This window comes from Vanellus vanellus (genome assembly GCF_965231255.1).
Source record: "Vanellus vanellus genome assembly, chromosome: 3".
Taxonomy (NCBI): Eukaryota; Metazoa; Chordata; class Aves; order Charadriiformes; family Charadriidae; genus Vanellus; species Vanellus vanellus.
Genome location: NC_138907.1, coordinates 63,438,215 through 63,465,603, shown reverse-complemented (window position 1 = coordinate 63,465,603; position 27,389 = coordinate 63,438,215). Strand labels below are relative to the sequence as shown.

At 44.1% G+C, this 27,389-nt stretch overlaps 1 protein-coding gene across 1 annotated transcript in view; it reads right to left on the bottom strand.

Annotated features, from left to right (window-relative positions):
• The window catches only part of TXLNB (taxilin beta), a 37,200-nt gene extending 10,723 nt beyond the window's left edge, over window positions 1–26,477 (bottom strand). The window contains exons 1-7 of the mRNA XM_082481205.1: window positions 26,387–26,477; window positions 20,796–21,212; window positions 18,729–18,820; window positions 14,406–14,576; window positions 7,748–7,942; window positions 5,936–6,055; window positions 535–609 (exon numbers count right to left, since the gene is read on the bottom strand). Coding sequence (XP_082337331.1) covers window positions 535–609; window positions 5,936–6,055; window positions 7,748–7,942; window positions 14,406–14,576; window positions 18,729–18,820; window positions 20,796–21,198 — 1,056 coding nt within the window. The 5' untranslated portion in view covers window positions 21,199–21,212; window positions 26,387–26,477. The remainder of the gene's footprint in view (window positions 1–534; window positions 610–5,935; window positions 6,056–7,747; window positions 7,943–14,405; window positions 14,577–18,728; window positions 18,821–20,795; window positions 21,213–26,386) is intronic.
• Between the last annotated feature and the right edge of the window lie 912 nt (window positions 26,478–27,389).

The following is a 27,389-nucleotide window of genomic DNA, read 5'->3' as shown; positions in this document are numbered from 1 at the left end:
GATCATCTTGTCCACCCCCCCTGCCTTGGGCTGGGACATCTTTCACTAGATCAGGTTGCTCAAAGCCCTGTCTGACCTGACCTTGAACACTTCCAATGATGGAGCATGTACAACTTCTCTGGGCAAACTGTTCCAGTGTCTCACCACCCTGAGACTAAAGAATTTCTTCCTTATATCTAACCTGAATCTACCCTCTTTTAGTTTAAAACCCTTACCCCTTGTCTTATAACTACTGGCCCCGGTAAAAAAGGCTGTCTCCATCTTTCCCTTTAAGTGTCAAAGGGCAACACACAAGAAGGTCTTCCCAGAGCCTTTTCTTCTCCAGGCTAAACAACCTACATGCCACAGTATGATCTGCAGTATGGGCATTACCTTACAGTTGGCTTGAAAATAACCTGTTTCCTTTGCAATACTCTATGGGATATAGCATGAGGCTAGAAGGGAAAGCGGTTTGGATACTTTATCTGGAACGTGCCTCATGGGTTAGAAACTGGGAAACAACAGCACACCATGCAGTCACCTCCCCTACATCACCTGTGCCTGCAGGACAGTCTCTTGCTCCTTTAACATTTTGGCCTGGAGCTTCCATTCTGCAGCTTGGTTCAGGAGCTGTGTTTTGGGCAACAGAGAGAAAATTGTTAGGTCCCTAGTTTATCAATCAGCTGGAAAACCTCATCCTCCAGCTACCTATGCTTCTGCCACTGCTACCTTGATAAGGAGTGATCTAACTTTCAGATGAATGTAGTTAGAGGAGTTAGGCAAGACAGAGTATTTAGTGCTCTCCAGAGACGTGGGACAGGGCATTTGGTTTGCAAAGGCATATCTTAATAGGCGTTCAGAACCTACTTGGAATTAAGTGTGCAGTACAGTGGGCTCTAAAAAGCGTGGTATTTAACCTATCTTCACTAGATTTCTGGAGAGTGGTTATGATACTCTCTGGCACTTTCATCTCAGCACAGCTCCGGCCAAATTCCTGCTCTTCAGTGAATGGCAAACTCCCCTTTGCATTAACGATCAGGACTCAGCACACAGGCACGGCGACAGTCAGGCCTGCCTCAAAAAATCTGCAAGCTTTCAGGAAAGGAACGCACAGTAAATATCACACATCTGCTGATGCCTGTTATCTTTGGGCTCTGTTTGCATTGACATGCCATCAGCGGAGAATCCCAGCTCGGGGGCGACAAACGCCTCCCTTGGATCAAGGAGGCAGCCCAGGAAGAGCTTGACTGCAGTTTCATCCCTGGCTGCTCCTGAGGAGATGTGATTCCCTACTTCAAGGTATTCAGCAAAATGACATGCTGACGTGCAGGCTGCAGATGGGAGAGTTCGGTGGAGGCTGAATGAATTGTAGAAGTGAGGTGTACAGTACAGAGATTTTTCCAGGCTGCAGTTCTGAGCCAGCACTTCCAAAGCGTGTAGTAATATTCTAGCAACTGGTTTAATCTGAAAGCAGGAAACATTTACTGAAGTGTTAAAGAAATGTGCCTATGGCCTACCAAACATTTATAAAGCATTTTACTGGCTAGGCCAAATGTATTTTAGAAAAAGAACGTTAATGATAGTTTGAGAAACGACATATAAACAAGTTAGTTTACCACAGGACTTTCTTCTGTTAGATTAAATTGCACTGTTTAGAATAGCACAGTTCGGTTCTGAAAATATATTGAAAATGAAACCACAGTGTAAAAGTCACCTACTCTCATACTGGAAGTGAAAGGTGAGTAGAAGCACATGCAGAAAATTTATTTGATCCCTCATAAAAACTTTTATTCTAACCATTTTTTTGGAAATAACACATGTAAACCACTTGAATACCACCTGGAAAAAGAGCTGAAGATGTATCCTACAAATGCTGACTGAACAACACAATAAATTCCCTCCCTGTCTCTAGCTATTTGTGGCACAAAGACAATCTGAATTTGACTTGTTGCCCATGTGTATATATATATCTATCTATCTTAGCTCTAGAAAAATATTTCTTCCATCAATTTGGCTTTTTGATTTGGACCCACTGAATTTTTATCATCTGCAATTTCATAGACAAGAATGTTCTACAGCTCAAGTATGAATTTCATGAAGAAATACCATGTTCTGATTGCTTTATACCTGACTTTTAGAATTTATGGTGAGAATTTAATCTGATATTTGGTTCAAAGGAGATAAGTCAAATTCTTGACTTTAGATCTTGTTGACTAAAACTTCGAATAGGTTGCTTCATAGCTGGTAAAAAGAGATGGTATGAGTAGGCCTAGGTTAAATAAACCTCAGCTGATGCATTTGTTTTCTTGGGAGAGGGTATATTTTATACACACAAAAATAATTCATTTTTTTAAGTTTGTATGAAATCTGGTTTTTTAAGTTTCACATTTCTCCCATATCTACTTGTTTGGGTTTTGGGGTGGGTTATTTTTTTAGGAATTATAGGGTGTCCAGTTTGATTGTTTTAATAAAAAGTGCTTTGAAAACCTTCAGAGCTACCCAGTCTCTTGGCCAGTCATTACTTCCAAGAACGGGGCTTTTATCTGTATTGCTTAAATCTCAGTTAGAGTTACCCTTGTACCCAGTGTTCCTGGGATAATGAAAAGGTCCCACCTCCCGTGCCACATCTTCTGCCACAGCACAGGACATGGACAGAGAAGGCAGAGAAAAGTTGCTTCTTTTGCCTGTTAATGAAATAATCCTTCTTCTCTCCTATTGACCCACATAGCTTCTGCAGCCAGTAAAAATCTGAGAGTTGATAAACTCTTCTGTAGTGGAAGCAAGCCACAGAGAGGCTTGCTCAAATTAGCACGCGGTCTTATGCAGCCTGAGGTTATCTGCAAACACCAAGCTGGGAGAAAACGAATCAGGAGAACTGACACATTTATTAATAGGCTATGAAGTGGTAACAAGGAGGCTGAAGTATAAAGAAATGAATAAATATTGCATGTGGTGTTTACAAAGCAGCACTTCAGTGAAGTGTGGTGATATTATACTGTATTATTAGCATTGTGATAGCTGCTGGAGGCCCAGATAGTCACATCATGCCCAGGACTGAAAAAGCCAGTCCCCAAGAACATACATTCCCGTTTAATGACATGGATCTAGGGGCTGGCTTAATGAAAACTAAGCTTCTCTTTTTGCTGCCAGAGTCTGCAAATTCCAATTATGTAGAAATCTGGTCAATACCTTCCAGTCATATACTTGAAAGCCACAGAGACTTTAAACTGCAATTAATTGCACCTCAAAGTTCGTATTACAAGTGCTAAAAATGTATGGTATGGGGAGGAAGTCCAAGTAGCACTGACCAGTGATGGGATGATAGCAGAACTGCATCCTTAGGTAAAGCGGACCCTTTGGGAAGGCCACACAGTGTGAACCATTACTCCTCATATTGGGAATCAGATTCTTAGTTGCACGTGTAGAGTGAATTGTGCAAGCAATGAGATGACCTGCCTATCGAGATGTGATGTACAGAGGCTGCAGGAGGGGGCATCTCTCCTTGTCTGAGGTAAAGAAATTTTGTACAGGGGCAAAGATTCCTGTATGGGAGAACTGCATAGGAAGACATCAAAGTGAGCCTTCAAGGAGTAATCACATAGATAAAAGAATACAAAAACAATTAATTTAAAGACATTTTCAAAACCCTGCAGCCAAAGTCATGCACAGGGATGTAAAAAATGGTATGGAGAGAATCGGCACATAGTTCTGAAAGCCTTTCCCTCAAATGACAGGATGCTGAAATGCAGTAAGGCTCCGACTTTGCACATTACTGAGCAGGAGAGAGATGCAGCTAAAGGAGAGGACTCCATCAAAACCACCTTGATTTCATACATACTTATATATACATTACTCCCACAGACAGCAGCACGATAGCTGGGTGGGTGGGACTAAGCACTCAGCAAGATGATTGAGGTGGGAGACACGAGTAGGCCAGCTCTCCAGCTGCTGGGCTACCTGGGATGAATCATGACATGCTAATCATGCCTAGACTCATTGCGTGGCTTTCGGCCGGTCATTTAAGTTCTTCAGCTAAATCTACCTTGCTCTGAGGTGACGTTAGCAATACATCACCAGCCTACCTTAAAGGCAGGGATTTTAAGCATTAGCTTGGACAGTGTGAAAAATATTCTTTGTACATGGTGCATATCATTATACACCTACTTCTTAAAGGCTTTGTAGCTTGTTTTCAGACCCATTATTTCATAGGTGCTACTCATACGTACAGCAAAGCCACAAAGAAAACCTCCCACTCCCAAATGTAGATGGTGATGACTTTCACTGCTTTAAAAGAGATGAAAATAACAAAACTGTGCGTATCAGTTCTGGATAAAATACACAAAGAAGGTTTAGCTAGAAACAGGGCCAGTCACAGGCAACAGGCAGCCCCAAAACCCATGTTCTGTGAGGCACAGCAAGAAAGGTCATTGCTACAAGGCCGTATATGTCAGCCTTCCACAGAGCCAATGCCCTGTCTTACACAACTTTTTCTTTTTTTTTCTTTTTTTTTCAGCATCTGAAAACTGGTACTTGGTAGCAAAACTTGCAGTGACTGCAGTAAAGTAAACCCAAATTTGCTTTCTCATTGTAAAGTATTTCTTAGAAGCGTTTCCTGGGGTTTGAGTCTGCCAAGAATCAACCATCATGAATGAAATTTGGGGTTTTGGCTTTACACAGCTTTCACAGTTAAAGGGAATAACTCAGCTGGACTACAAATTGTCATGCAGCAACATGCAGATGTGCACACAGAGAAGCCCCAGCTCCTCTCCCCCTTAAGTCCTTAGCTGGGAGTAAAGCTGAGCAGGAGTGGGTGTCCCCGCCACCACATTGGTGCAGAGGAAGAGGATAAATGCTCTTATGGGCAATTTTTGGTAAGAAGTGTTTTCTGTGTTTCTCTCTACCCACAGGGCTTAGAGTCCCACACTTTCATCCATATTTTATGATACTTTGACATGCTTGTGCTAACGTATCTGTTTCCAAATACAGGGAGGGGATAAATATCCTCTCTTTAGAGCTCTCTCATGCGGCTCCCAAGTTAGCTGGAGGACTGGTGAAAGCTGAAGCTTTCTTCCAGCCGATGACAGCCTGTCACTCCCCTTGAGTAGTCTCAGCTGCTGCCACCACTGCGAAGAAGGACTAGATGTCAGTCCGATCCTTTGTAGATGTTAGGATTGCTGTGAAACTACCAGGCAGCCTGAGAAAATTAATTTTGGTCTGATTGAGTTGCAAAATGTGTGAGACCAGGGAGGAGTGCCCTTCTCCCATTCCTGCTGTGCTTGCGGGGGGCATCTCTCCTGCTCTTTGCTGTCCCCCTGCCAGACGTGTGCCCCCTCAGGTGGGGAGGAATGGCAGAGGAGGCTGCTGAAGGGCCCCAGGCCCTTCCTGCCTGAAACAGGCACCGGCAGACCAATGTGGGGAGGGGAACCTCTGCAAAAGAGAACAGGAGGCTTTGTCACAGCAAGCAGCTCCTGTGGCCTCCTTCGCTGGCAAAACCAGACCAGCAGGAGGACATCTGGAAGGGGCTCTGAGCCTGGGGGAAATACTGGCCTTCAGCCCTCTCACTTTAATCCCATGTTCCTGTTCTCCTCTCTGGTTGTTTAAATGTGCTCATTTGTCACGTGAGGAGATGGAGTATCATGTATCAGAGCTGTTTGAAAACTAATGGCATCACCTGACCCAACGTCACCATGAATCAACTGTGCAGGAACGGTGAGTTATCTAGAGCAGTCTGCTCTAACCTACCTCTCTGCAGTGTGCTTCAAAATCTGTAAAAGCCAATGAAAGCAGCCTTTCAGGGGCTGTTCCTTTACATCGAGCATTGACAGTAGCAATAAAAATGTCTCTGCTACTTTATCCCAGCTCGGACCTGAAGAACCAATATATTAGTGAAATAGCATGCAGGGCTCGTTTTGGCCTAAAGTTAGACAAAAGACAGACAGATTAGAAGGATAGGTACGTATTCCTTTTCTTTCTGATGTCGCTCCTCGGCTTCCTTCATCATTTCCTGAGACTGCTCCAACTTGGCATCCACCAGTTTCTGCTGAAGTTCTCTGTGCTTAAATATTTTATCAAGGTGCTGTAAGAAAATAAATTCTGCTGAATGCACAGGTTAAATTGTGTACACAGACCTTCATGCTCATGCATGTACAGCTATCTCCCGGAACACTCGTAACACAAAAATACTGCAAAACAGGAAGACTCCCAACCTGCTGCAATTACTAAAAAAACTACAGCGCTGATAAGAACAAACTGTGGTAGAATTTGCATGGGAAGGGAAACCTGTTTACATTCTCTATTTGGATTTATTATAGCAAAAAAAAAAAAAAATTAAAAGTGCCTTAGCATCTTTGCCAGTTCTATGGTCTACATATGAAGTCATCAGTATAATCCAATATAGCTGCAGATCAAATAATTGCTCATCCCTAATAAATACGCAGGGGGGACGCTTTCTTGGAGCTGGTAAGTGGCCAGCAGATATAAGCCACTGCATGGATAAATGTGTAAAGGCACATTGCACCTGCAGTACTTGGGATCATGGGCACGGCTCGTGCTGTTCTCTCTGTAAACACAATAAACCCAAACCTTGTCCACCCCTTTTGCTCTGACCGCACAGGCACAAGGTGGGCTTGGAGCGCCTGGGTGAAAGCACACGAGTGGGGACGTGGAGGAGATCAGACCAGATGAAGCAGAGGCCTCTTCCAGCCTGTCAAACATCTGGCTCCATGGTGACCTTCAGGAGGTAAATGTTGCTGGGAGCCCTCTTCACTCTTGCTTCATTTAGATAAAATTCTCAGGAGCAGATATTCTGAACACAAGCCTCTGCTTTACATTTTCTTCTCATAGAAACCACAAGACAGGAATGTGCATTTCCTTCATTCAGCATGAGACTTCATACAGGATGCGACAGATTTGGAAATGCATGTATCGTATCGGGCATTCCAGATTGTAAGGACAGATTACTTATGTTTTATTCAGTAGGATAATGTTGTCTGGTTGCACTGAGGCTCACATTAAACGTATTTAGAAACAATAAAAAGACCCATTGTGATATTTGTTAGTGTTTGTCATAAAATAAAATTTAAAAAATGTAGTTTGGGATTTTACTGGAGGGTTTTTTTGTGTGTCAAAAATTTTCTGACCAGCTCTAATGTTTACAGAAAGAATAATTTCCCATCTGTCTATTAGCTGATAGATTTTATGGTGAGCACTGTGCCTGCAAAGAAGAATTTATTCCAATGCAAAGGGCCTCCTTTATCTGTCGTCTTCATTTTCTGCTTCTGCGGAAGGGTCAAAGCATTTACCTCAGAGCCCTTCTCAGCAACCTGTGTCTGGAAGGAGCAAAAGTATATTTGGCATCACCAGCAGAGCAGGCTGTCCAAAAAGATGGGAGCTGGGAGGTGCTTGGTGGGGACTTGGGGAAGGTGGGAGCAGGAAAGGGGTGCTGGGGGGGTTCCCCGGGGTTTTGGGGGAGCTGTGAGGGGGCTGGGGGTGCATTTTATCAGGCAGTTGGCACACTTCGCTGCTTGGGCGCCTTGGCCCCTCTCCCCACAGCAGCCAGGCTGCCCGGGGTGCCACAGGCAGGGTGCTGGTCCACCACAGCTCCTTGCCCAAAGAGTTTGCCAAGCAGAATCCAGCAAGCTTGCTGCGTGCATAGTCCCACTCAGATGGCTTGTTACCTCCACAAGAGACCCGAACGACAGCCCGCGGGGAGGACAGGCTGGCGATTGCCTTCTGCTTTTCCCTGGGGCAGCTGGAGCATCGCTCTCACCTCTTCCCGCAGCTCGTACTGGTCGATGATGCTTTTCAGCTTCTCCGCCAGCTCCGTGTTCTCCTGGCAGAGCTTCATGTTCCTCTCGCCTTGCTGCTCAATCTGAGTCTGGATTTCACTCAGCGTGCCCTGGAAATGATTTGCTATTTCTTTCCTCTTCTCCTCTTCCTCCCGTGCCCGCTGAATTGTTTCCTCCTGTTGTTAAATGGGAGAGAACAGTGTCATGTAAGAAAGACGCATAATAAGCGGTTCCAGAAAGATACTGTTTCAGAGTAGCATAAGACTTCTCTTTGAAGGATTATACGTCTTTGCATTCCTCTTTGGAGATTTTCTTGCTTTCATCTGCTACAGCATTAGGCGTGATTCTAAATTTACAGAGCAAATTACACAGTGGCCTTGAAAAAAATTAGGGAAGTAAGAATTTGCATTTATAAAGATGGATGTAGAGCAGAGTTTCAGATCAAAGCAAGCCTGGAATAGGGGACATACATGCATGTCTTGATTCATGACGCTGCAGCACAGCTTTTGTTTTGGAAGAATTTAGCAGAACTAGTCAAAAGCTCTTCTATTGGAATTCTTTTTGATTGAATTAAAAAATCACCCTTTAAAATGCCTCCTTTTAACTAGGAAACCTCATAGCAAATTTATGGTCTTCGGGATTTTCATTTTCAAGATAAATCCATCACTTTCTGCAGAATCCCTCCCAATTCCTCAATTTTTGTTCCCTAACTTTTTAACTGACATCAACATTTGCACTAATTTATTATGTAGTGGAATCAAGGATTGCTCGAGGGCTGTTTCTTACAGAATCAAAGCAAAGAATCAAAATTTTGCCTGGAGAAAGATCGATGGATTTTATTTTTTTTACTGAAATTCTGTTTTGGATTGGTTTATATAAAAGACAATGCGGAAAGAATCTGGATTCGTTGCTCTGGATCCAGAAATACGGACTGTTTTTTTTCCCTACTCATTTGCTTCCAGGGCAGTCTGCCCTTCTGGGGAATGTAATCCTGACGTGGAGAGGTTAGGACCATATCTGCTGTAGCTACAAATCATGCCAGAACCACGTTAAGAACCCTCTCCCCAGCATGCAAATGGCATACTCTAATAAGGTTTCAACTAGCAGAGTCATTTACATAAAAATCTCTGATAACACTGCATATGGATATTTTCTATAAATATACTTGAATAAAGCCTTAGCTGACTCTAATGAGGTATAATTTATATCCTAAATGTGACATAAAAGGTGTTGATTCAGGCCCTGCTCTTAAAGTAAGATGAATACCAAATGACCCAATTTCTACTCAGCATGCACACCACAAGCCTAATTTTGGACAACTGCCATTCAAGGTAGGGGACATTTGTCCTTCTGCTGACCGGGGAGTGATAGAGATGGCAACGCATGGATGATGGGAGGAAAGTATTGCAGACATTAGGGCTAATAATACTGTAGTGCACAGAAATCACCATGAAGCCCTGCTGTGCTCTCCAGTTTACAGAAGAACGTGTGTGTGTACTCACAAACAGAGTAAAACAAAGTGTGAGCCCAGAAGGACTCCTCTTAAGAGGAAGCAAGAATTACAGATGGTGCTGCGCAAATGACTTGGGGGCGTCCTGGTTCAGTACCTGGACTGGAAATTGGACACACAAAAAGTTTGCAGCAAGATGAAAGAGAAGCTCTGTAATTATTATTTTTTTTAATTGGTGAGAATGATTTTGAGTTAGCCTGAAACATTTTGCTTGACCAGACATTGAGCTGTGCTCTGTTTGTAGTTACTTTTTGGTTAACTCTTTCTAGGACAATTTTGAAACAGAAATGTTGTTCCAAAGTAGAGTTTAAAATGCTACTCAGAAAGTGTTTTAAATCAACTGCTTTTGCATTCCCAAAATGAAACATTTAATTTTCTTTTTTAAGGGGATGTTTCCAAACAATGCTGTCCTTCTTATTTTTGTTCAAAACTTTGCCAAATTTAACTTGAATGCCTAGATAGTTTTGGTCAAGTCAGAACTCCATTTTATCTCTAATACACTGCTTAAAAAACTGCTGATGCCTCTTTGTTCTCCATTGTACAGGTGCAGCCCTGAGCAGGGAGAAGAGTCACTTCAAGAAGTCAAAGACAGAGTGAGAAATGGAGCTTGCACATCTGGAGTCCTATTTCTATGGCTTCAAAACATCCTTCCTCAAAAATACCTTATTGTTTCAGTGGGCCAAATGGTGTTATGACATGTCACTGCTGTGATTTAAAGCTCTCAGGAGTAATAAATCCAGCTGAATACAAAACAAAAAATTGGTGGATTGTGCATAAGTCACATCACATGGTTCTGTTACAAGGTGAAATGAGACATCCTGAGAGTAGCAATCATGCAAATGTAAAAAAAAAAAGTGCATGTGTTACTCAGAGGATCTTATTTCCTGCTCACCCTCTCTTCTGCGGTAGAATAATTATACAGAGCACAGAGCCAATACCAAGATTCATGGTTAAAGACACAGAGCCAGGAAGCATTAGTTGCAGGGCACAGTATTTCTCTTGATCTCTTCTGCTCAGAGAAAAAGATATTTGAGGAGAATATTTACTTGGGGGGCAGGGGGGTGGGTGTGTCCCAGAGAGCTCTTCAGAGTCCCTCATAAAACGGCAGTGATTTGTTAAATCCTTGAGATCCTGGTTAGAGATTAAGGGCGGGTGTGGGTGAGAGGAGCTGGCTGAGCAGAACGGCGACTGCGGGGCTACGCCACTCTGCAAACACCTGCGGACATGGCCTCTTCCCTGTGCCAAGGGACAAAACCCCGTGCCTCAGTGCTCGGCCGTGCCGTGGAGCTGGCTGCCGTGCTGCCAGGGCCCACCCGATGGTACGCTGGTGCCCGGTCCCCGGGGTTTTACCGTTTCAATCTCAGAGGCGTCTAGGTGCTACAGATAATACCATGGGAACACTGATGTGTGTTTGGCGGTGTCTGCTTTAAACCCGAGCCTTTACTAGCTGTAAAAGCCTATGGCTGAGGCTGCGTCGACACCAGAGCCAGGGAGAGGGCTGGACGCCCATGGTGCCACCAGCAGGGCCCTGCGTCCCTGCCAGCTCTGCTCCAGGGCTGTGGGGCCGGCTCCCCTTCACCCACCTCTCCTGGGCAGGCACAGTCTGGCAAACCCCAGGTCATTGGCATGACCCAGGTTTTATTATCACAAGGCTGCAGCCCCGACTCTTTGCTTATACCTGTGCCCATAACCTGAGAAAATGCACTTTTTGCCAATAGGTCCCTTAGTCCTTCCCATTTCAAGACCCCACAGTGTAAAGTAAGATCCTTAAGTTTTCCCCCATACTGGAGGCTTGAAGACTGACTTCTGTTTTGTGTTACTGCTGTTGCAGCTGGAGTAGCTGACTGGAGTCCAGAGCTCCTGGTTTGCTGGGTCGTAGGGATCAGAGAGGGTGTTTGGAGTGGCTGGGGTATCATCGTGGTGAATTCATAACATACAAATCACACTTGGCCTTGCCAGCCGCTTCGCTCTGTGCTTATCCTTTTAATAGTTTTAAATTAAGTGTTTAGTTTGAGTGAGAAAAATAAAGCATTGTAAATTCTTTTTAGATTTCCATTTGTAGAAGACTGAAGCCCAGCCATAAGCTATTATTCCTTTTCCTCTGCCCTTTCTTAATCTTTGTGCTCCGTATCTACCCCATCAAAGATATATTCTCATCTCCCACTGCAATACTGCTATCACTCTCGTGTTTTACTGCTAAAAATGTAAGAATATGTTGAATAAGACCTTGTAAAATTAAGACAAAGATATTTTGCAGTTTGGGATTTATCACTGGAATGTGAGATAATTTGCAAACAGAAGGGCAGGATTGTCTCCGGTCCTTGTGCCTCTCTGGGGCAACTCAAGAAGACTGTTGGTTTGCTGAAGTCATATCATCCAAGACGATATGAGCAGGGACTCCTCATTTTCAATGAATCATTCTCTTCATTCCCAGGCACCACGGTCTGAGACAGTTTGGAGCTGAGCCCATAACCAAAGCTGTTGACTTTTGTGACATTTGTACGAAAGTCATTGCTTAATGTCTGGTAGCAGGAAGGACAAGTGACCTGAGATGTTCATGTCACTACAAGATGCTAAGTAGCCACCAAACTGTCAGATAATTGGCAGAGAAATGAATTGCTGTTGGTCTTTGCAGAGCTGCTCTCTATTGCAGTGGGAACACATTGTGCTATTTCACGAACACTTATTCTGCTTTTCTTGGAGGGAGAATTAAACATCTGTTTTCTGCTGTGAAGTGTAACTGCAAGGAAATAATCTGAATAGCTGGACTGTAAGTAAGTCAGATTTTGAGGCCAGCATCCAATACTAACCAGAAATTTTTCTTCTCTGATCTGCCCTGTGGATTTTCAGCACAGCTCCGCATTGCATATTCATCACCACTTGGCTGCACCGATCTCCAGTTAATGGGAATTCCACACACCAGATGAGTGAAGACGACATTTGCATGACGTGATGTGCATGTAATGTACCACATGGCAAGTCAGAGGACGAGCCAGGTCTCTCCTTTGCTATTGAAATGACACAATCTCCTACAGTTTTTATTTTCCACGCTTTGGAAGATAACTAGAAGTGCTAATCCCAAGTGCTAAAAAATTATGAATCAGCTTCTCTGTCCTGCCAAAACCAAAATAAAAATTACTTAACCAGGAGATTTTAAAAGTAACATTTGATGGATTCTCCTGTTTTGGGCCCTCTCAGTACAGTCATAAGCGAAAGAAAATTGCACTCATTTAAATAAACAGAAGATGAGATTCACAGATCTCCAGAAGCTAAAGCTTAAAGGCAAATATCCCAAGAATTATGTTAAAACTCTTAGAGACACAAAACCAGATCAAGATATTAATGCCTTTATTTATTAATTTAATCCTCATTCATTCCGCAGGTGTATGTTGTCTTACTGTCTTATTTAACTTTGGGGTTTTTTTACACTGAAAGCCCAGGAACTAGAGGAAAGCTATCATTCTGGGTTTCTTAAAAGGTCTCCAAATTCCTAGAAAGAAGTGGCTAAAATTTGAACACTTCTTCCTACTACAGAATCAGCTCAGATACCTTTCCTGGCTCACCTGGCATAGGTAGAGGATAAGAATCAGAATCGAGTCTGAAATCGACCGGCTTATTTAGGGAACCTAAACAGTCCAACAAGTGGAAAGATTTTGGAAAGAGACTTCCCTAAATGTGAAGATTAAATGTGTAATGAAGTATTTATATGCAAAGAGAAAGGAAAAATTGTGCTCTCTAGTAGTGAAATGAGTAAGCATATGGTAGCTGGGAAATCATGTGAGGAATTCAACAAAACCTGTTCCAAATATGTTTTCCAAATATAATTAGTTTTTCTCTATACCCAAGTTTCCACTGATTCGTTCCACTGATACGATTTATTTGTTTTAGAAATATCAGTTAAGTCTTTGCCAACCACTGTACACTGTACTCTTAAATCACTTTAAAATTGTCTTGTATTTCTGTTGAAAGATTTTGCCCAAAGACAGTCTGGTAAATCAGTGTGGATCAATATCGAGGTATATAGCTCAGATCTGGTACAAATGAGAGGCAAATTTAATTGGCACTACCAGTTTTGTGCTACTATAACTGAGCACACAGAGATTTGCTTCTAGTTTTCCTAACTACCTGTTAAACTGCTTTTGTCCTTCTACTAGTGCACAGTTTGAGTATATAGGTAGCTATTCCCCCTCCCAGCTATATTCTTACCAACGTACAATGAAAGTCAGAGCTAGACCCTGAAGGCTCGTTCCTGAGCTGGTGGAAATGAATGAAAATCCATTAGAGTTAATAGAGGTTGTATCAGGTGAAATTCTTGCTGCTGAGAATTCATATCTGTAATTGTATACATAACTATATCCCTATAAAGAAGGATTTAAAATAGATCAAAGCAGAGGCTTTTTGTATAATAATAACACCACCATCACTAAAATGTACTCGGAAAAAAAGTAAGATCACAACAGAAATATACTTCTTCAACCTAAAATTTTTGAAGAAGCATAATCAAATTATAAATTTCACATTTAAATGGTGTGATGCACCAAGCAATAGGCAGACATGGCATATGGATCCCCGCCTTTTGACACTCCTGAAAATTTCCTTTTTGAACTGATTCTCATAATCCAAACGACTTCCACAAACAGCGTTGGCACTCTTCCTCTCTCGCGGTTTGATGTCTGGAGGCAAATGTCCTGATTTACTAACCCTCACAGATCACTTGAAAATGCCCAAGTGCTCAAATTACATGAAAACACCCACCCCCCTTCTGTGAGTCCTCTGGAGTGAAGCTGATGCTCCTGTTGTTCTGTCCACACACATGCATTCACACCTGCAGTCTCAGGGACCTGGTCTGTTGGCACCACTGGTTTTCTCTGCGCTGAGCTCCCTGATAACTCCAGGAGGGCTTACAGCTAATGTGGGCAAACTCAACATCCAAGAGCGCTTGGATATTCCCAAATGAGGAATAAAGGGGTCTTGGTGTAAATGGGCCTCAAGACTAGAGCGTATATATAATTATATATTGCACGTGCAGATGCAAACGTCTCTTTGATTTGGTACTAGAGCAAGATGGGAAGGCATCAGCATCTTCTTCCCCTTCCACTGCCAGGTACCCTGATAAGGCCACTGCTCACCTTGAGGTTTTTGTTGTGCCTCTGGAGCTCCCGGCAGAGGCTCTCGAGCTTGCTGCGGGCGAGGATGGCTCGGCTGTGCTCACTCTGCAGCTGGTCCTTCTCCTTGGTGATCTGGGCCTGCCTCTTCTGCAGGTACTTGAGCTTTTTCTGCTCGGCACGATGTTCTTCATGCTGGGCAGGGAACAGGGATTAAAATGAAACAAAGAGGGACAGGAAAGAAAAGAAAAGAAAATTAGCTCTTTTGGTTTGGGGAAAGCCTTCACACTTTCTTAACCTCTTAGGAGATGTTTTATATTTATCAGCACTAATGGGAGAGGAGTGAGCGACCTGGAGGGAGGCCCAAGCCTGCTCGCTGCAACAGTCCCAAGTGTGCTGTATTGTGGGTGGGTGAACATAATTTTGAATACTCTTGTCACACCATTTCAGCCCTTCCTTCTTTGGACTGAATTTCTTTGAACGGCTGCTGTGAGGTTTTTATTTTTGTTTCAGTGTTAGGAACCGGAGCAGTCGGCAGTGCTTTACATGGTGAGATTTCTCTAGATCATGAGATGATGCAACAGTTGCTCATTCTGTTTTGCAGCTTCCTGAAAAAGAAGCAGCTTCTTACATACGTAGGAACCTGCTGGAAAAAACAACAGCAGAAGAGGCGCTGGAGACCAGGAATGTCGTCTGTGTGGGGGCTTTGCTGCTGATGGAGGAGAAAGCTCTTCAGGGAAGAGTTGCCCAAAATGATGCATGGGCACCACTTCTTGCTGGGCTCCTCTTGCTCGTGAGTGCACATGGGACTGTCAGTTGTGTTTCTGGAGGTCCCATCATCAACGGGGGTGGGTTGCAGGGGATCAAACCTCTTTCAGGCTCTTTGGCTCCATGTAATACTGAAGAAAATACGGACATTCCCTGACATTCACTTGGTAACTTGCTGATCCTGTGGGTGCATGGCTGCTGCCTTCCCTAGAGGGCTGGCAGGGAGGAGGATGTATTTGGAGGGGGGATGAGGGGCAGCAACAGAATTGGTAATAGCGGTCCCTGAACAGACTGGTCATTTCTTCTGACACGTACCTATTACTGGCTGTTTTGAAAAAAAACCTCCTGCACTGCAAATTAACACTGTAACAGACAAAGAAGCAGTTTGCCTCTGAGGCTTTTAAAGATTTCATCTCCTGTTCCAACACACAGCAGCCCTCCTAGCTGTATTACAGGCATGCATATATTGTGGAATATTTCTGAAGTCCAGATGTTTTCTGCTTGAAAACCAGCAGCATATGAGCTGCAAAGTGCAAACTTTAATAACACCTGCTATTAAGATTAGATGATCTAATAATATGGTACCACTAGTGTTAATTATTAACCCCAGTATGACTGGGAAAGTTTGCGAGTACAGCAGAATGGTGGGCAACTCAAATAAGACAGTCAACAGGCATCGCATTTTATGCTTTCTCTGCCCCAGGATCTCTTTCCTGCAGATGTTCTGTAATTTATGCTTACAGTACAGAGCTCTGTGTATTATCAATCAAATCACAGCTAGGCATACCACAAAATAATGCAATCACCAGTTTAGAGTGTATTTACAGTTTATGTCCAACTTTCAGTATGCATATTGTGTGTTTTTACCCCAGCAGATCAGAATAGGGGCTTTTGCATCTAATCAAGCTGCACTAGCTGAAATAATTTTTCTAGCATTGTAGGGAAAAAATAGCCTGTCTGTAATTAAGGCTGAGATTTGTTTTCCTTTATGAGCTTGATTTTGGCCCCTTCCCCTTCCCTTTTAAAAACACAAAAAAGGTTCTTTTTGCTTCACATTTTAAATGCACAGCCTGTGCTGAGCAGATAATGATTTATCCAAATTTTAGATGATTCACTCAATCTGTGCTTGAGATGGGGGGCTTAGAATAAAATAGGTCTTAATTGTGATATGAGAAGTCTTCCAAGCTTTTTGCTCTTTTTTATTTTCCTGTAAAAATGAGCTGTGCTAGAAACTTATATTTCAAAGTTCTCAGGAATGTCTAAGACAAGGCGTTACTTTTGCACTGGTGAAGGGAATTCACTGGTAAATAGGAATGACAAAAGGGCTGCTAATGATACATTTTTAAGAATAATTAATGAAATATTAGCTAAAATTAATTACAAATAGAAGGAGTTCTGATTTTGGAAGGCTGACCTAGAGAGATAAACTCTCAATTATCTTGACCCCACTGCAGACAATGACAATACTCAGATTTAGTTATTAGTCTACAGTTCTCACACCCACCACTTGCAAGACCCTCAGGACCTCTGAAAATAAACTGGTCACGAGCAATTCTGCAACAGCTGTTTGTAGGCAAAAGCTGAAGTAAAGCACAGTCTGCTTTACTAACCCGAACTGCTCTGCCTACACCAGTATTAGTGAATAAAATGTTCTTTGATGGCAAGTAGGGTGTTGTGGCTTGTGCCCAAATGGCTACACTGTCTTGCTTCCCCATTCCCGCAGGCATGGCTTCCTTCACACTGGCCCATGCTCTGGCCTGATGCCTTCCATTTTCAGGTGTACCTGCCACTGTAGAGTATGCCAGGGCATGAAGACAGGCTGAGAGAGTTGGGGTTGTTCTGTCTGGAGAAGAGAAGACTTTGGGAAGACCTTATAGCAGACTTCCAGTATCTGAAGGGGGCCTACAAGAAGGCTGGAGAGGGACTTTTTACAAGGGCATGTAGTGATAGGACGAGGGGTAATGACTTCAAAATGGAAGAGGGGAGATTAGATTAGATATTAGGAAAAAATTTTCACTCTGAGGGTGGTGAGACACTGGAACAGGTTGCCCAGAGAAGTTGCGCATGCCCCATCCCTGGAGGTGTTCAAGGCCATGTTGGATGAGGCTTTGAGCAACCTGGTCTGGTGGAAGGGGCAGAGGGGGTGGAACTCGATGATCTTCAAGGTCCCTTCCAACCTAAACCATTCTATGATTCTGTGTGCTAACAGTTAAACAGCATATAGCTAGGTGGCTGTGGGGAAGCAGTGGTGCTGCATAGGGTCTCCGAGTGCAGACAGCCTCTTAAGCCACAGCCAGCAGCAGCACTATCCAACACAGCTGAAGCCATTGCCAGCCCCCAGCTCAGCCTGGCATGTGGCTGCACCTTCCCCTGGAGCCGATCTGGCTGGAAAACAACTCAGCAAAAGCAAAAAGGAACCTGAAGTGTGTGATGGGGATGGACGAGAGGGAGCAGAGAGTGGCAACCACTACAGCCGACTGCTGACAAGTTATTAATCACACTACACCCCTCAGCCGTGCTGAGTGAGCAGTGTAAGGCTTTCTCCAACAAGCTTTTGGTTCTATTTGTTAAATGATTTATTTTAGTGACATTGCACAGGATGCCAAAAATGAACGCTCAGTATTTTGGGTTTGGCACCTTTCTCCTGCATGGGTTACTGGAAATATGGCTCCTGTTTTATACAGTGCTCTGATGATATTTGAATGCAGTGGAGAGTACGTTATAGAGGAAGAAAACCTATTTCAGTTAAGCCGTGGGCATGAAGTCCCTTTAAGCATGAGCTAAACCATAAGCAATCTGAGCCCAATTTATGAAATCAGAGGATTTTATGTGAAAAAAAGGAAAGGTGAACCTCACGTTATGATGAGACACGGACACATCTGTGCATAAAACCAATTACAAAGTCAATGTTCTGCTTGGTACATTTTTCAGCACTCCACAAACTGTAGAATGCTGCAGCCTTTTCATTTGTAAGATTTCCCCAGCTTATGGCCATACAGCCTTTTAACTACTTACAAGAAAATACTTGATCTGAAAATAACCCATCAAAATTGCAGAAAGAACAGAGTCAGGTAGCTGGCGTTGTTACAGGGGTAACATTATGGTGGCAGGGGCTTTGACTCTTCATTTCACTGTGTTGTGGTTTCTCTCATGATGAAACTGAGTTCTCTGTCTTCTGATTTTCTGTTTCCTAACATTTTATACTAAACCCTGTATTATTTTTATTTTGATTAAATACATAATTTAAAGCAACACTCACATACAGAGGTATGCAAAACTCCGTGCAGAAGGCAAAGGCAGGAGCCTAGACACTGGTCTCCAGGGTGGGTCAGGTTGGTGGATTTGCCTTTAAGTACAAATATTCTGCCTCACCAACATTTTAGCCCAAAGTCGAGCTTGGTTTCCTCAGTTTTCTCCTTTCACCCATAACTGATTATTTAACCCTGACAATTATTTTGGGATTCACTTAAGAGGAAGGACACTGCTACTACATGAGGTTTGACCATGTTGCACAGCACATGGTTTTTATACCTTCCTGTATAGACAGCTTGCACAGAAGAGAACCAATGCTCTACTAACCAGCTCAGCATACTTCTTAAATAACAGGTCCATCTTCTCCTCTGGAGAATTCAGCTTGTTCAAGCTTTGCATCAGTAGGGTGGCTTCCTTCCCTTGAAAAAAAAGCACCAGAGATTTGATGGTAGAGGTAGTTTGTAGCTGACCTACTGTTATAAAACTGTTTTTTTGATGCATGTATCTGTAAAAACTCAGGGATAAATGAGGCATTTTGGACAGAAGAGAATAATTTTTGTTATGAATTTCTGGGTTTTTCTTCTCCCCATAAGAACAAACATGCCTGAATTTTCCTCCATTTCAGACCACCACGTGCTGGCTTCTAGCAAAAGCACTGGCTGTGAAATGCTTTTGTGCTGTATAATCTAATTTTCATTTAATATTTTTGCAACATGACCGGTCACATATATAGCACATTTGACTGAAATAGGATGGAAAGGGCCTGGACCTCAAAGACCTAGAAGCCGGATCTCTTTGCAGGCAAAAACTGATGAAAGCTGGTGTACTCAGCTCCTACGCTGCTCAGCCCGGACAAGACACAGGGAAGTTAGGTATGGAGACTACGGTGCAGATGCAAATAATCAGAGAGCAGCAGGTACTGCCAGCCAGATCTGGGCTACATGATTGTGGTGTAAATCAGTTCCCTGACTCAGTGAAGAAAGTATGAATACCAGACACTATGCATTCCCAGTGTAACAACTATCTGGGCGTGTATAACTAATTCACTGTGTAGCCATTTATGTATCGCTTCTCTTCTGATACGTTTTGGTATTCGTTTCAGCCCTGAGTATGAGCTGGAGCTTGAACACTGCTTGTTCATCGAATACAAAATGTCCCTGGCATCCCTGGAGATAAGGATGGCTGTGGTGCCAGGGACTTGGCTGTACTTTTCCAAATGTTCCTTTTTCCTGAGGCTGTGAGAACAAATTTGCTTTCTGCTTTAAGCTGGACTTTTTCTACTTCAAGTCTAGTGCAGTCCAGGAGTAATGCCTGTGGAGAAAATCCACTATTTCACACTACGTTCTCTCTACAACACCAGTATAAACACGTTGAAGACAGCCAAAATCAAATCCTGGAGTGAAAATTGTTGCAACTGCAGCTGAAGAACTGTGTAGTAGTTTTCTTAGGTAGTGTTTTCACTGATCTTGGAGAGGTACCAATAACTGCACCAAAGCCAAGGCAATAGAAACTGAGGAACTTACTTTCTCCTGGACATTCAAGGAATTTGGGGAAAAAAAAATCCCTGCTCTGTCCTATGCTTAGTCCCTTTGTCTGTAAACTTGTCCTGCAGTGATTTTCTATAGGTTTAGTCTGCGGTTGGGTTTGGGTTCTCATGCAAAGGAGAGGTTTCAAGACTGGGGGGAGTTAAATGTAGGAAGGGAAATAAATTACATGTTGCTAGATTGGGATGTGGCTACATTGCTCTCTAGTGGCTGCCCAGCAGAAAGGACATACTTTACAAAAACTAGCTGAGACTCCTTTCTAACTCAGCTAACAGAGCCTTGCCGTGTGGCCAAGGTGCTCTCCAAGTACTGTGCTTAGATAAAATAAGCGTATTGGCTTGTTTCATATAGTTCGCGATGGGACCAGAGGTCTGCAAGATGAAAAATAACCTGGGCATGACACTGCATTTGTTCCGCAGATTCCCACTCCACATAGTAGCACCATTAGCACCGTTATGACTGCTGAGAAGTCATACCTGAGGAAGGAGGGGAGGAGAAAATTTACTGAGGTACAAACGAGAGGCCAGGTTTTCCTTTGGCCAAGCAGCAGCTTTTTGGAGGTGTTGTCAGACTCACAGCTTTGGCTTTGGGTGGCATCAGAACTGTGTGATATAATTCTAAGCTTTTGTCTTTTTAAAAGGACTAATATCTGATACAGCCTATCTGTATCTGTCAGGTAGTTGCTGAAAATAATTGTCAGTTAGAGAAAAGTTGTAACAGTCACCGTAACTTTTAGTGGTGACTAGAGGTCCCTATCATCCACAGCAGAGGCTTAACATGGGAGCGGGCAAGGACCAGGGAGGTTTTGCTTCTGTTTGCAGAAGGGCTGCATAAGTGGATAAGTACTTGCCTAGTCCTTTCAGGATTTTCTTCTCCAGCTTTGGCTCCTTGCTGCCGCTGGGCTCCTTTGCTCTGGAAGTATCCCCAGGAGCCACCTTCTCTTTCTCACCCTCCTCATTTGCATCTTCGTACTCCGCATCCTCCATGCTGCCTGGCTCTCCCTTCTCAGGCCTGTCGGTTCCCATAGTGGCACTTTCCTTCTCCATCAGGCTTGCGGCGGACCCGTAGGTTTTAATAATGTCCTCCAGCTGACGGCTCAGCTCCTCGGAGATGTCACACACGGTTGCTTTGGGCTGGGCGCTCGGCTGCTCCGCAGGGGCTGGAGCTGGGGGCTGCGAGCCAGGGGCAGGATTGTCCCCGCTCTGCCCCTGGATGTCCTGCCCAGGCGAGGTGGGAGACTGGTCGTTCTCCATGCTTGGTGCAGTACCTGACATCAAACAAATGGAGCGTTAACTTAAAAGCACGCGAAATTAGTCTTCTAACTGTTCCCAAGGCTCAGACAGCACGTGAGTGATTTTGTGTGGAACTTGGGACGGCAGCTCATCGGTTGGTTCTAGCTTGATAAATATGTCACACTTAAACGAACAACCAAGGTGATTTACCTGCAGGGAGAAAAGCAAATTATATACTTTCCAAGAGGAAAAGCCTGCACAAACCTAATGCTTAAAAATCAAAACCTCTTATTTGTGTTGCCAACGATAACACATGAAATGACACCTGAGTCATTTATACCACTTCTCTCCCCGAACATACTATTTGCCACATGTTTACTCTTCTTGATCTGTTTACCTGCAACACTGGCTACCGATATGGGCAGTGTCACTTCAGTGCTGCATCAGTTTCATTTCCTCTTTCTCCCCCGTCGGCACATCTTAAGTCAATAATGACAAAAAAATGAATATCTTAAATGAAACCAGTACACCTAAAATTGCACTGTGCTCTTGGAGAGCCCAGCGTGGTGCTTGATCTACAAGAGGCCTGGCTTGGTACTGGCACCATAGTGGTAAAGAATGAGATAAGCAGCTATAAACTACTCTTCTCTTGTACTTGCTGCGTGCTGCTGACAGCTTGTTTGACAAAGTACAAAATACAGAATAAATCACAGTGAAGTAAAACCGATTGGGCGTAACATGGGTTGATCGTCAGTGGTGCTTTCTGAGGCGAATTTCAGCTAATTTATTCCCAATTTGCAATGGGAAGCTTTTGTTTTCCCATGTCTTTGAGCAGCTGCACTCAGCCAGGTGAATCCAGAGCCCCCGATGTGTCTGTGTTCCTCTGGAGGCTGCTCCAGCTTACCCAGGACCGGGCGATGAGGGTGTCAGTGAGAGCGTCCCGGGCATCTGCTCCCAGCTCCTGCAAGGTGTGGGCCAGCAGAAACAGCATCTCTGACTGCAAGTGGCTGGAAAACTCCATGTAGAGAAGGTTCCTTCCTTCTCAGAGTGCCAGCAGAGCTCCTGTCACCGCTGCATTGCCCTCACGAGGTAGTGCAGGTGTGCGGACTGCACAGCTGGGTCTCGCCCTGCAACCGGCCCTCGCTTCTGCTTGACTACAGACTCTGTACTCTTTTAGCCATGAGTCCTTTCTGTCTCTTTTGCAGCCTGATTTTTGTTCCTCCCTTTAATGATATGGTTTACAATGGTGCTGGGGGGGAACGATGAGAGCAAGAAGATTGCTTTCTTGGTTCTTTTCCAGCATCTGAGGTGGTTGCTTCCTTATTTTTTAAAAGACAACTTGCTTTGAAAACATGGAGCTAAGTGAGAAGCATTTTGTTCCCTGTTCAGTTGGCTGCAACATACACCTTCTATGGTGTCTAAATTTCTACAGCTCATAAACTAACTTGGCCAAAGGCAGTATGTGATAAAAGAGATGTAATTTACTGTAATACATGACTTGGTGTTCATTATGAAACTCTCCCCAGTCAAAGCGATGTTTGGAAGTGCAGTGATGGCCATCGCTAAGGCAACATTTTTCAAGATTTGATTGTCTAGCTGTTTGACTGGGCTTACAGATAAGATAGTCAAATATTGTGGTTTTATCATCTCCCAAGCAATTAATAACTGAAAGCTCTGAGTGGGGCTCAGGACGTGCTTGAAAACTGTTAGCTACAAATCCATGCCCCTGCAGTCCTCCCACAGGTACAACTCGCCAGCAGGAACAGCTTGGCAAGGTGGCCAGACCTGGTCCCACGGACCCTGTCAGACAGACACATCCCATTTTTTCCTTCCTGCTTGTGGCATGGTCATTATATCACCGCAAAGTGATTGCAAAATTATATCTGTCTGATTCGATTTCATATTGAGTTTTAATTTACGTTGAAAGATTAGACCCTTCATGTGCAATTTAGCTAAAAAATTCCAGATAGCATGAATGTTAGACTGCAGTTTGTGATCTTATTTTAACTAGAGTTAATTGACTGCCAATTAATTCAAGGTCAGTAAGATTACTGTAAATGTTAAGCTAGAAGCTCCACAAAATATGTGTTTATTTCTGACATGTTCAGACTAGTGTTTACAATTGTATTCATTAATTTGAGCTAATTGGCAATTGGCGATCAATCAGCTAGAAAACCCAGGATCACCAGCTCTTGTCTAGACAGAACAAAAGTCTCACAAAGTACATACCCAATTTAAACTAGCTATTTTTGTAGTATGTTCATCACAGAAGGAGAACAGGATTGCTAAATGCTCCATTTGCAAATATCAATATCTCTTTTCACAGAATGACAGAATCACAGAATGGTCAGGGTTGGAAGGGACCTCTGGAGATCATCTAGTCCAAGCCCCCTGCCTGAGCAGGGTCACCTACAGGAGGTTGCACAGGACAGCATCCAGGCGGAATTTGAATGTCTCCAGAGTGGGAGACTCCACAGCTTCTCTGGGCAGCCTGTGCCAGTGCTCTGCCACCCTCAAAGTAAAGAAGTTCCTCCTCATGTTGAGATGGAACTTCTTATGTTCAAGTTTGTGCCCGTTACCCCTTGTCCTATCACCGGGCATCACTGAAAAAAGACTGTTCCCATCCCCCTGGCACCCTCCCTTTAAGTATTTATAAGCACTGATAAGATCAACCCATCTCCCCCTCTTTGTAAGAAGGCACAAGTCGACGTGGTCATCACTGCACCCCGACTCTCTTGGCTGCCTCCCAGTTCCCAACTGCGTCACTCATGGAGCAGCACCGACCGGCTAAAGGTTTCCTCCTATGTGAATTACTAAGCACGCTTGCAAACACAGTAGGCTTTAAATCAACAGTGGCAATTGATTTATGCACAGCGTTTCTCAGCAATAAGGGAAACACACGGGTGAATGAAAGAGAAACTGGATGTTTAGAATCAAGGACACAAGATGTTTCAAAGCTGGCCTCACAGGAAATCTTCCCTAACGTACATTCCCGGACAGAAAGGGATTAGTAATAATCAATCCCTGAAACCACGGCAAGTCACATCTGCTGAGGTTCAGGCCACCTGGAGGTGGAACCACAGAAATACCCAGCAATCAAACTGTAACCCACAGGTGCCCACCTGATGGATCATACTGGGGATCGTATTTACACAGAGAAGTAAATATTTTAATGCTTTATTCCATTCTCCTTCAGGCTAAACCAGAGGTCTGATAACTACTTTCAGCACAAACACAACACTTGTTAAGACTTCTGTGCCTTGTTCTGTGTAATGGTTTCCCCAGTGTTACGGAGTTTATATTTAGGGAGAGAGGGCAGCTCTCATCTGCTGAGAGCAGCCCACTTACAGCCTTTGATGCTGGGAGATTTTATGGCAGTTGGCCCCGTTCCTCCTCGTGCTCCAGCCTCTTTAACCTTGATCTACATCAGGAATTCTTCCTTATCAGGCCGTAAAAGACTTTCGGTGCCAACCTCAGCAAGACCCGAAGTGTTTACATTATACGCTATCTTAGACACAGTAATGCCTAAAAATTAGGTGATTGAGCCCAGAAGAGAAATTCCTTGCTTCCTCAATGAATTTTAGACTTGCTCAATTTTAGTCTATCCACCTCTTGAGTTTTGTGACTCCTACCGCCATTACTGTTGCCTCCAGGCACCTGAATTTCCAACACGGCCTTATCCTGTTTTATGGCAAGGGGGAGGACAGACCAGTTATCTGGGTGAGTCTGAGCATTGCATCTTGTTTACTCTTTTCCCCCTGGCTCCCAAATCCTGGACCTGTTCCACTGCCCTGAGATCAGTATCTTTCATGGCCCTGGTGTTTTGGATGTAAGTTTCATCCCAGACACTTGTGGTTGATGCCTACAGATAGTCCTTCTGGTCCTCTCCTCCAGTGGGAAACACCCCCACTTGCCAGAGGGTGCTGCTTCCTCCCCACTGTGGGAGAGGCTTTTCTCCATTGTCCTCCTCCCTCCATTAAAAACTTGGGATAACCCAGTAGAGCCAGAGAGCTCCTTGGGGCATGGGTGACCTCCAGTCTCAGGTGGGAGGTGACAGACACCGGTCCCAGGCTGATGCCTTTCTGTAGTAGGACTCGTGGCCACGTCCGCCCTCCCACAATAAGGCTGGTGCTTGGGGTTGGCCCCAAAGGCACAAAACCGGGCTGAGCTCACAGCATGGCCACAGCGCACTCAGGGCACGAACAAAGCACAAAACAAACGTTGTCTTCTCAGCTTCTCTGGCGGACTGTCTTGCATACCATCGCAGAGTTTTGTTTATCTTTTTTAAACAGAGCGCTTCCCCTTCCGCCTCACGGGTACTGCTTCCTCCTTCCTTTCTTGCAGCTTGAACTTCTGGAGGGTTTGCAAACCGGTCTATATTTAGCTCTTGCGTCCTCATGTATCCAGCAGAAGGACACATGGCACCTGCTCTGCAGCCAGGAGTTATTTTAAGCGCTTCTAAATTGGGTAACGGTATTTAGCACTTTATGCTCAAAATTCACATACACACACACAATTCTCTAGAACAAAGTGTTCCATATACTTACACCAGCCAGCATATAATGATAAAATCAGAATTTTTACCTCGACATAACACCAGATTGAACTAAAGTAACACCTCAAAGCAGCACATATTAAACTCTGGAACAGAGCACGCTACTGCAGCTCCAATTACCCTCCAGAAAAATACAAGTGCCTTGTTATAGCCTAGACACTGTTCTATGTATTACTTCAGAAAGCGGTGATAAAATCAGCCGATGAACTACATACTACATTTGAATAGCTTTATGATTTATGGTCAATTTTCTAGTGCAAAACTGGACAAAAGTTTGGAGGCTTCATGGCAGGTTTTCATACAAGCATGGAAAGAACCAGACTCAGAGACTTTCTGAAGCCTCACGCAGCACCTGAGTCTTGATCACTTATTGTTGCAGCAAATCAGCCATGGCCCCTAGTCTCACTTAAAGGCAAGGTCGACCAAAGCCAGTTTAATTTTTTTTTTATCGCTTTATAGAGAAGCATTTCTTATTTTCACCAACAGCCTTAGATACTTGCCTGTTTTCCTCCACGCATCACCTGGTGCCCAGGCTTTTAAGGCTACCATTCCTAGAAAACATGGGCTAACAGTCCCAAAGGGAAGTACTTAGATTAAAGCCCTTGCACCATGCCACCAAGCAGTGACAGCAAGGAAGCTGTTCATCAGACTTACCGGAGCCAAGAGAAGAGCTGAATGGAGAAAAAAAGTCAGGCAGAAAGCTCAGACAAGGGCACGCCAGGAGCAGGACACTGGTACTGTAATCCTGCCACTCAGGGAAGAGGGACGGGAAGACCAAGCGAGGGGGGAAGGACAGAATGACACAGCAGGAGCAAACACTGCGGAGACTGGATGCGTGCTTTGCAGGGGACCGGCTCTGATAGGCGATTGGGGAGGCTGCCTGCTAGCTGGCAGTGTGAGCCAGCTATGTTGGCTGTTCCCTGCTCCGACAGAGATAGCGTGAGATTAGAGACTCGGGCCCTCCAAAAGAGAAAATAAAGGAAGGGTTCATACGCAGCTGTTACCCTTGAAAATTAAGCCTTAATGACTTCACACATTTCGCTGCGTGAAATTTGTCTATAATGACTATGGATTGGTCAATCTTAGTTTAATTTTTCTGTCTGCACTAGGAAGACTGGGATGGCTTTCCATAATGTGAGCTCGCAGCTGTGACTCCCCTTTGCAACCTGGGATCTGGGCAGGATTTGTTAAAAACCAGACTGATGCTTAATCATAGACTAACTGGTTGGAAAGGACCACAGGAGGTCCTTAGTTCAACCTCTTGCTGAAAGCAAGCTCAGCTGTGAGCTTAGACCAGGTCTCTCAGGGCTCTACATCAGTCTTAAAAACCTCTGAGGGTGGAGACTGCATGGCGTCTCTCTGAAGCCTGTTCCCCTGCCTGACTGTCCTCATGGTGAAAAAGTTTCTCCTCATCCCTAGCCTGAACTTCCCTTGTTTCAGCTTGTGCCCATTGCCTCTTGTCCTCCCACCTTACACCCCTGTGAAGAGCCTGCCTCTGTCTTCTTGATAATCTCCTCGTAGGTACTGTGGGGCTGCAGTTAGGAGCCCCCAAAGCTGTCTCTTCTCCAGGCTGAACATCCCACTTCCCCCAACCTCTCTGCATGGGACAAGTGCTCCAGCCCCAGCTGCTGTGGTGTCCCTCCAGTGAATTGGCCAG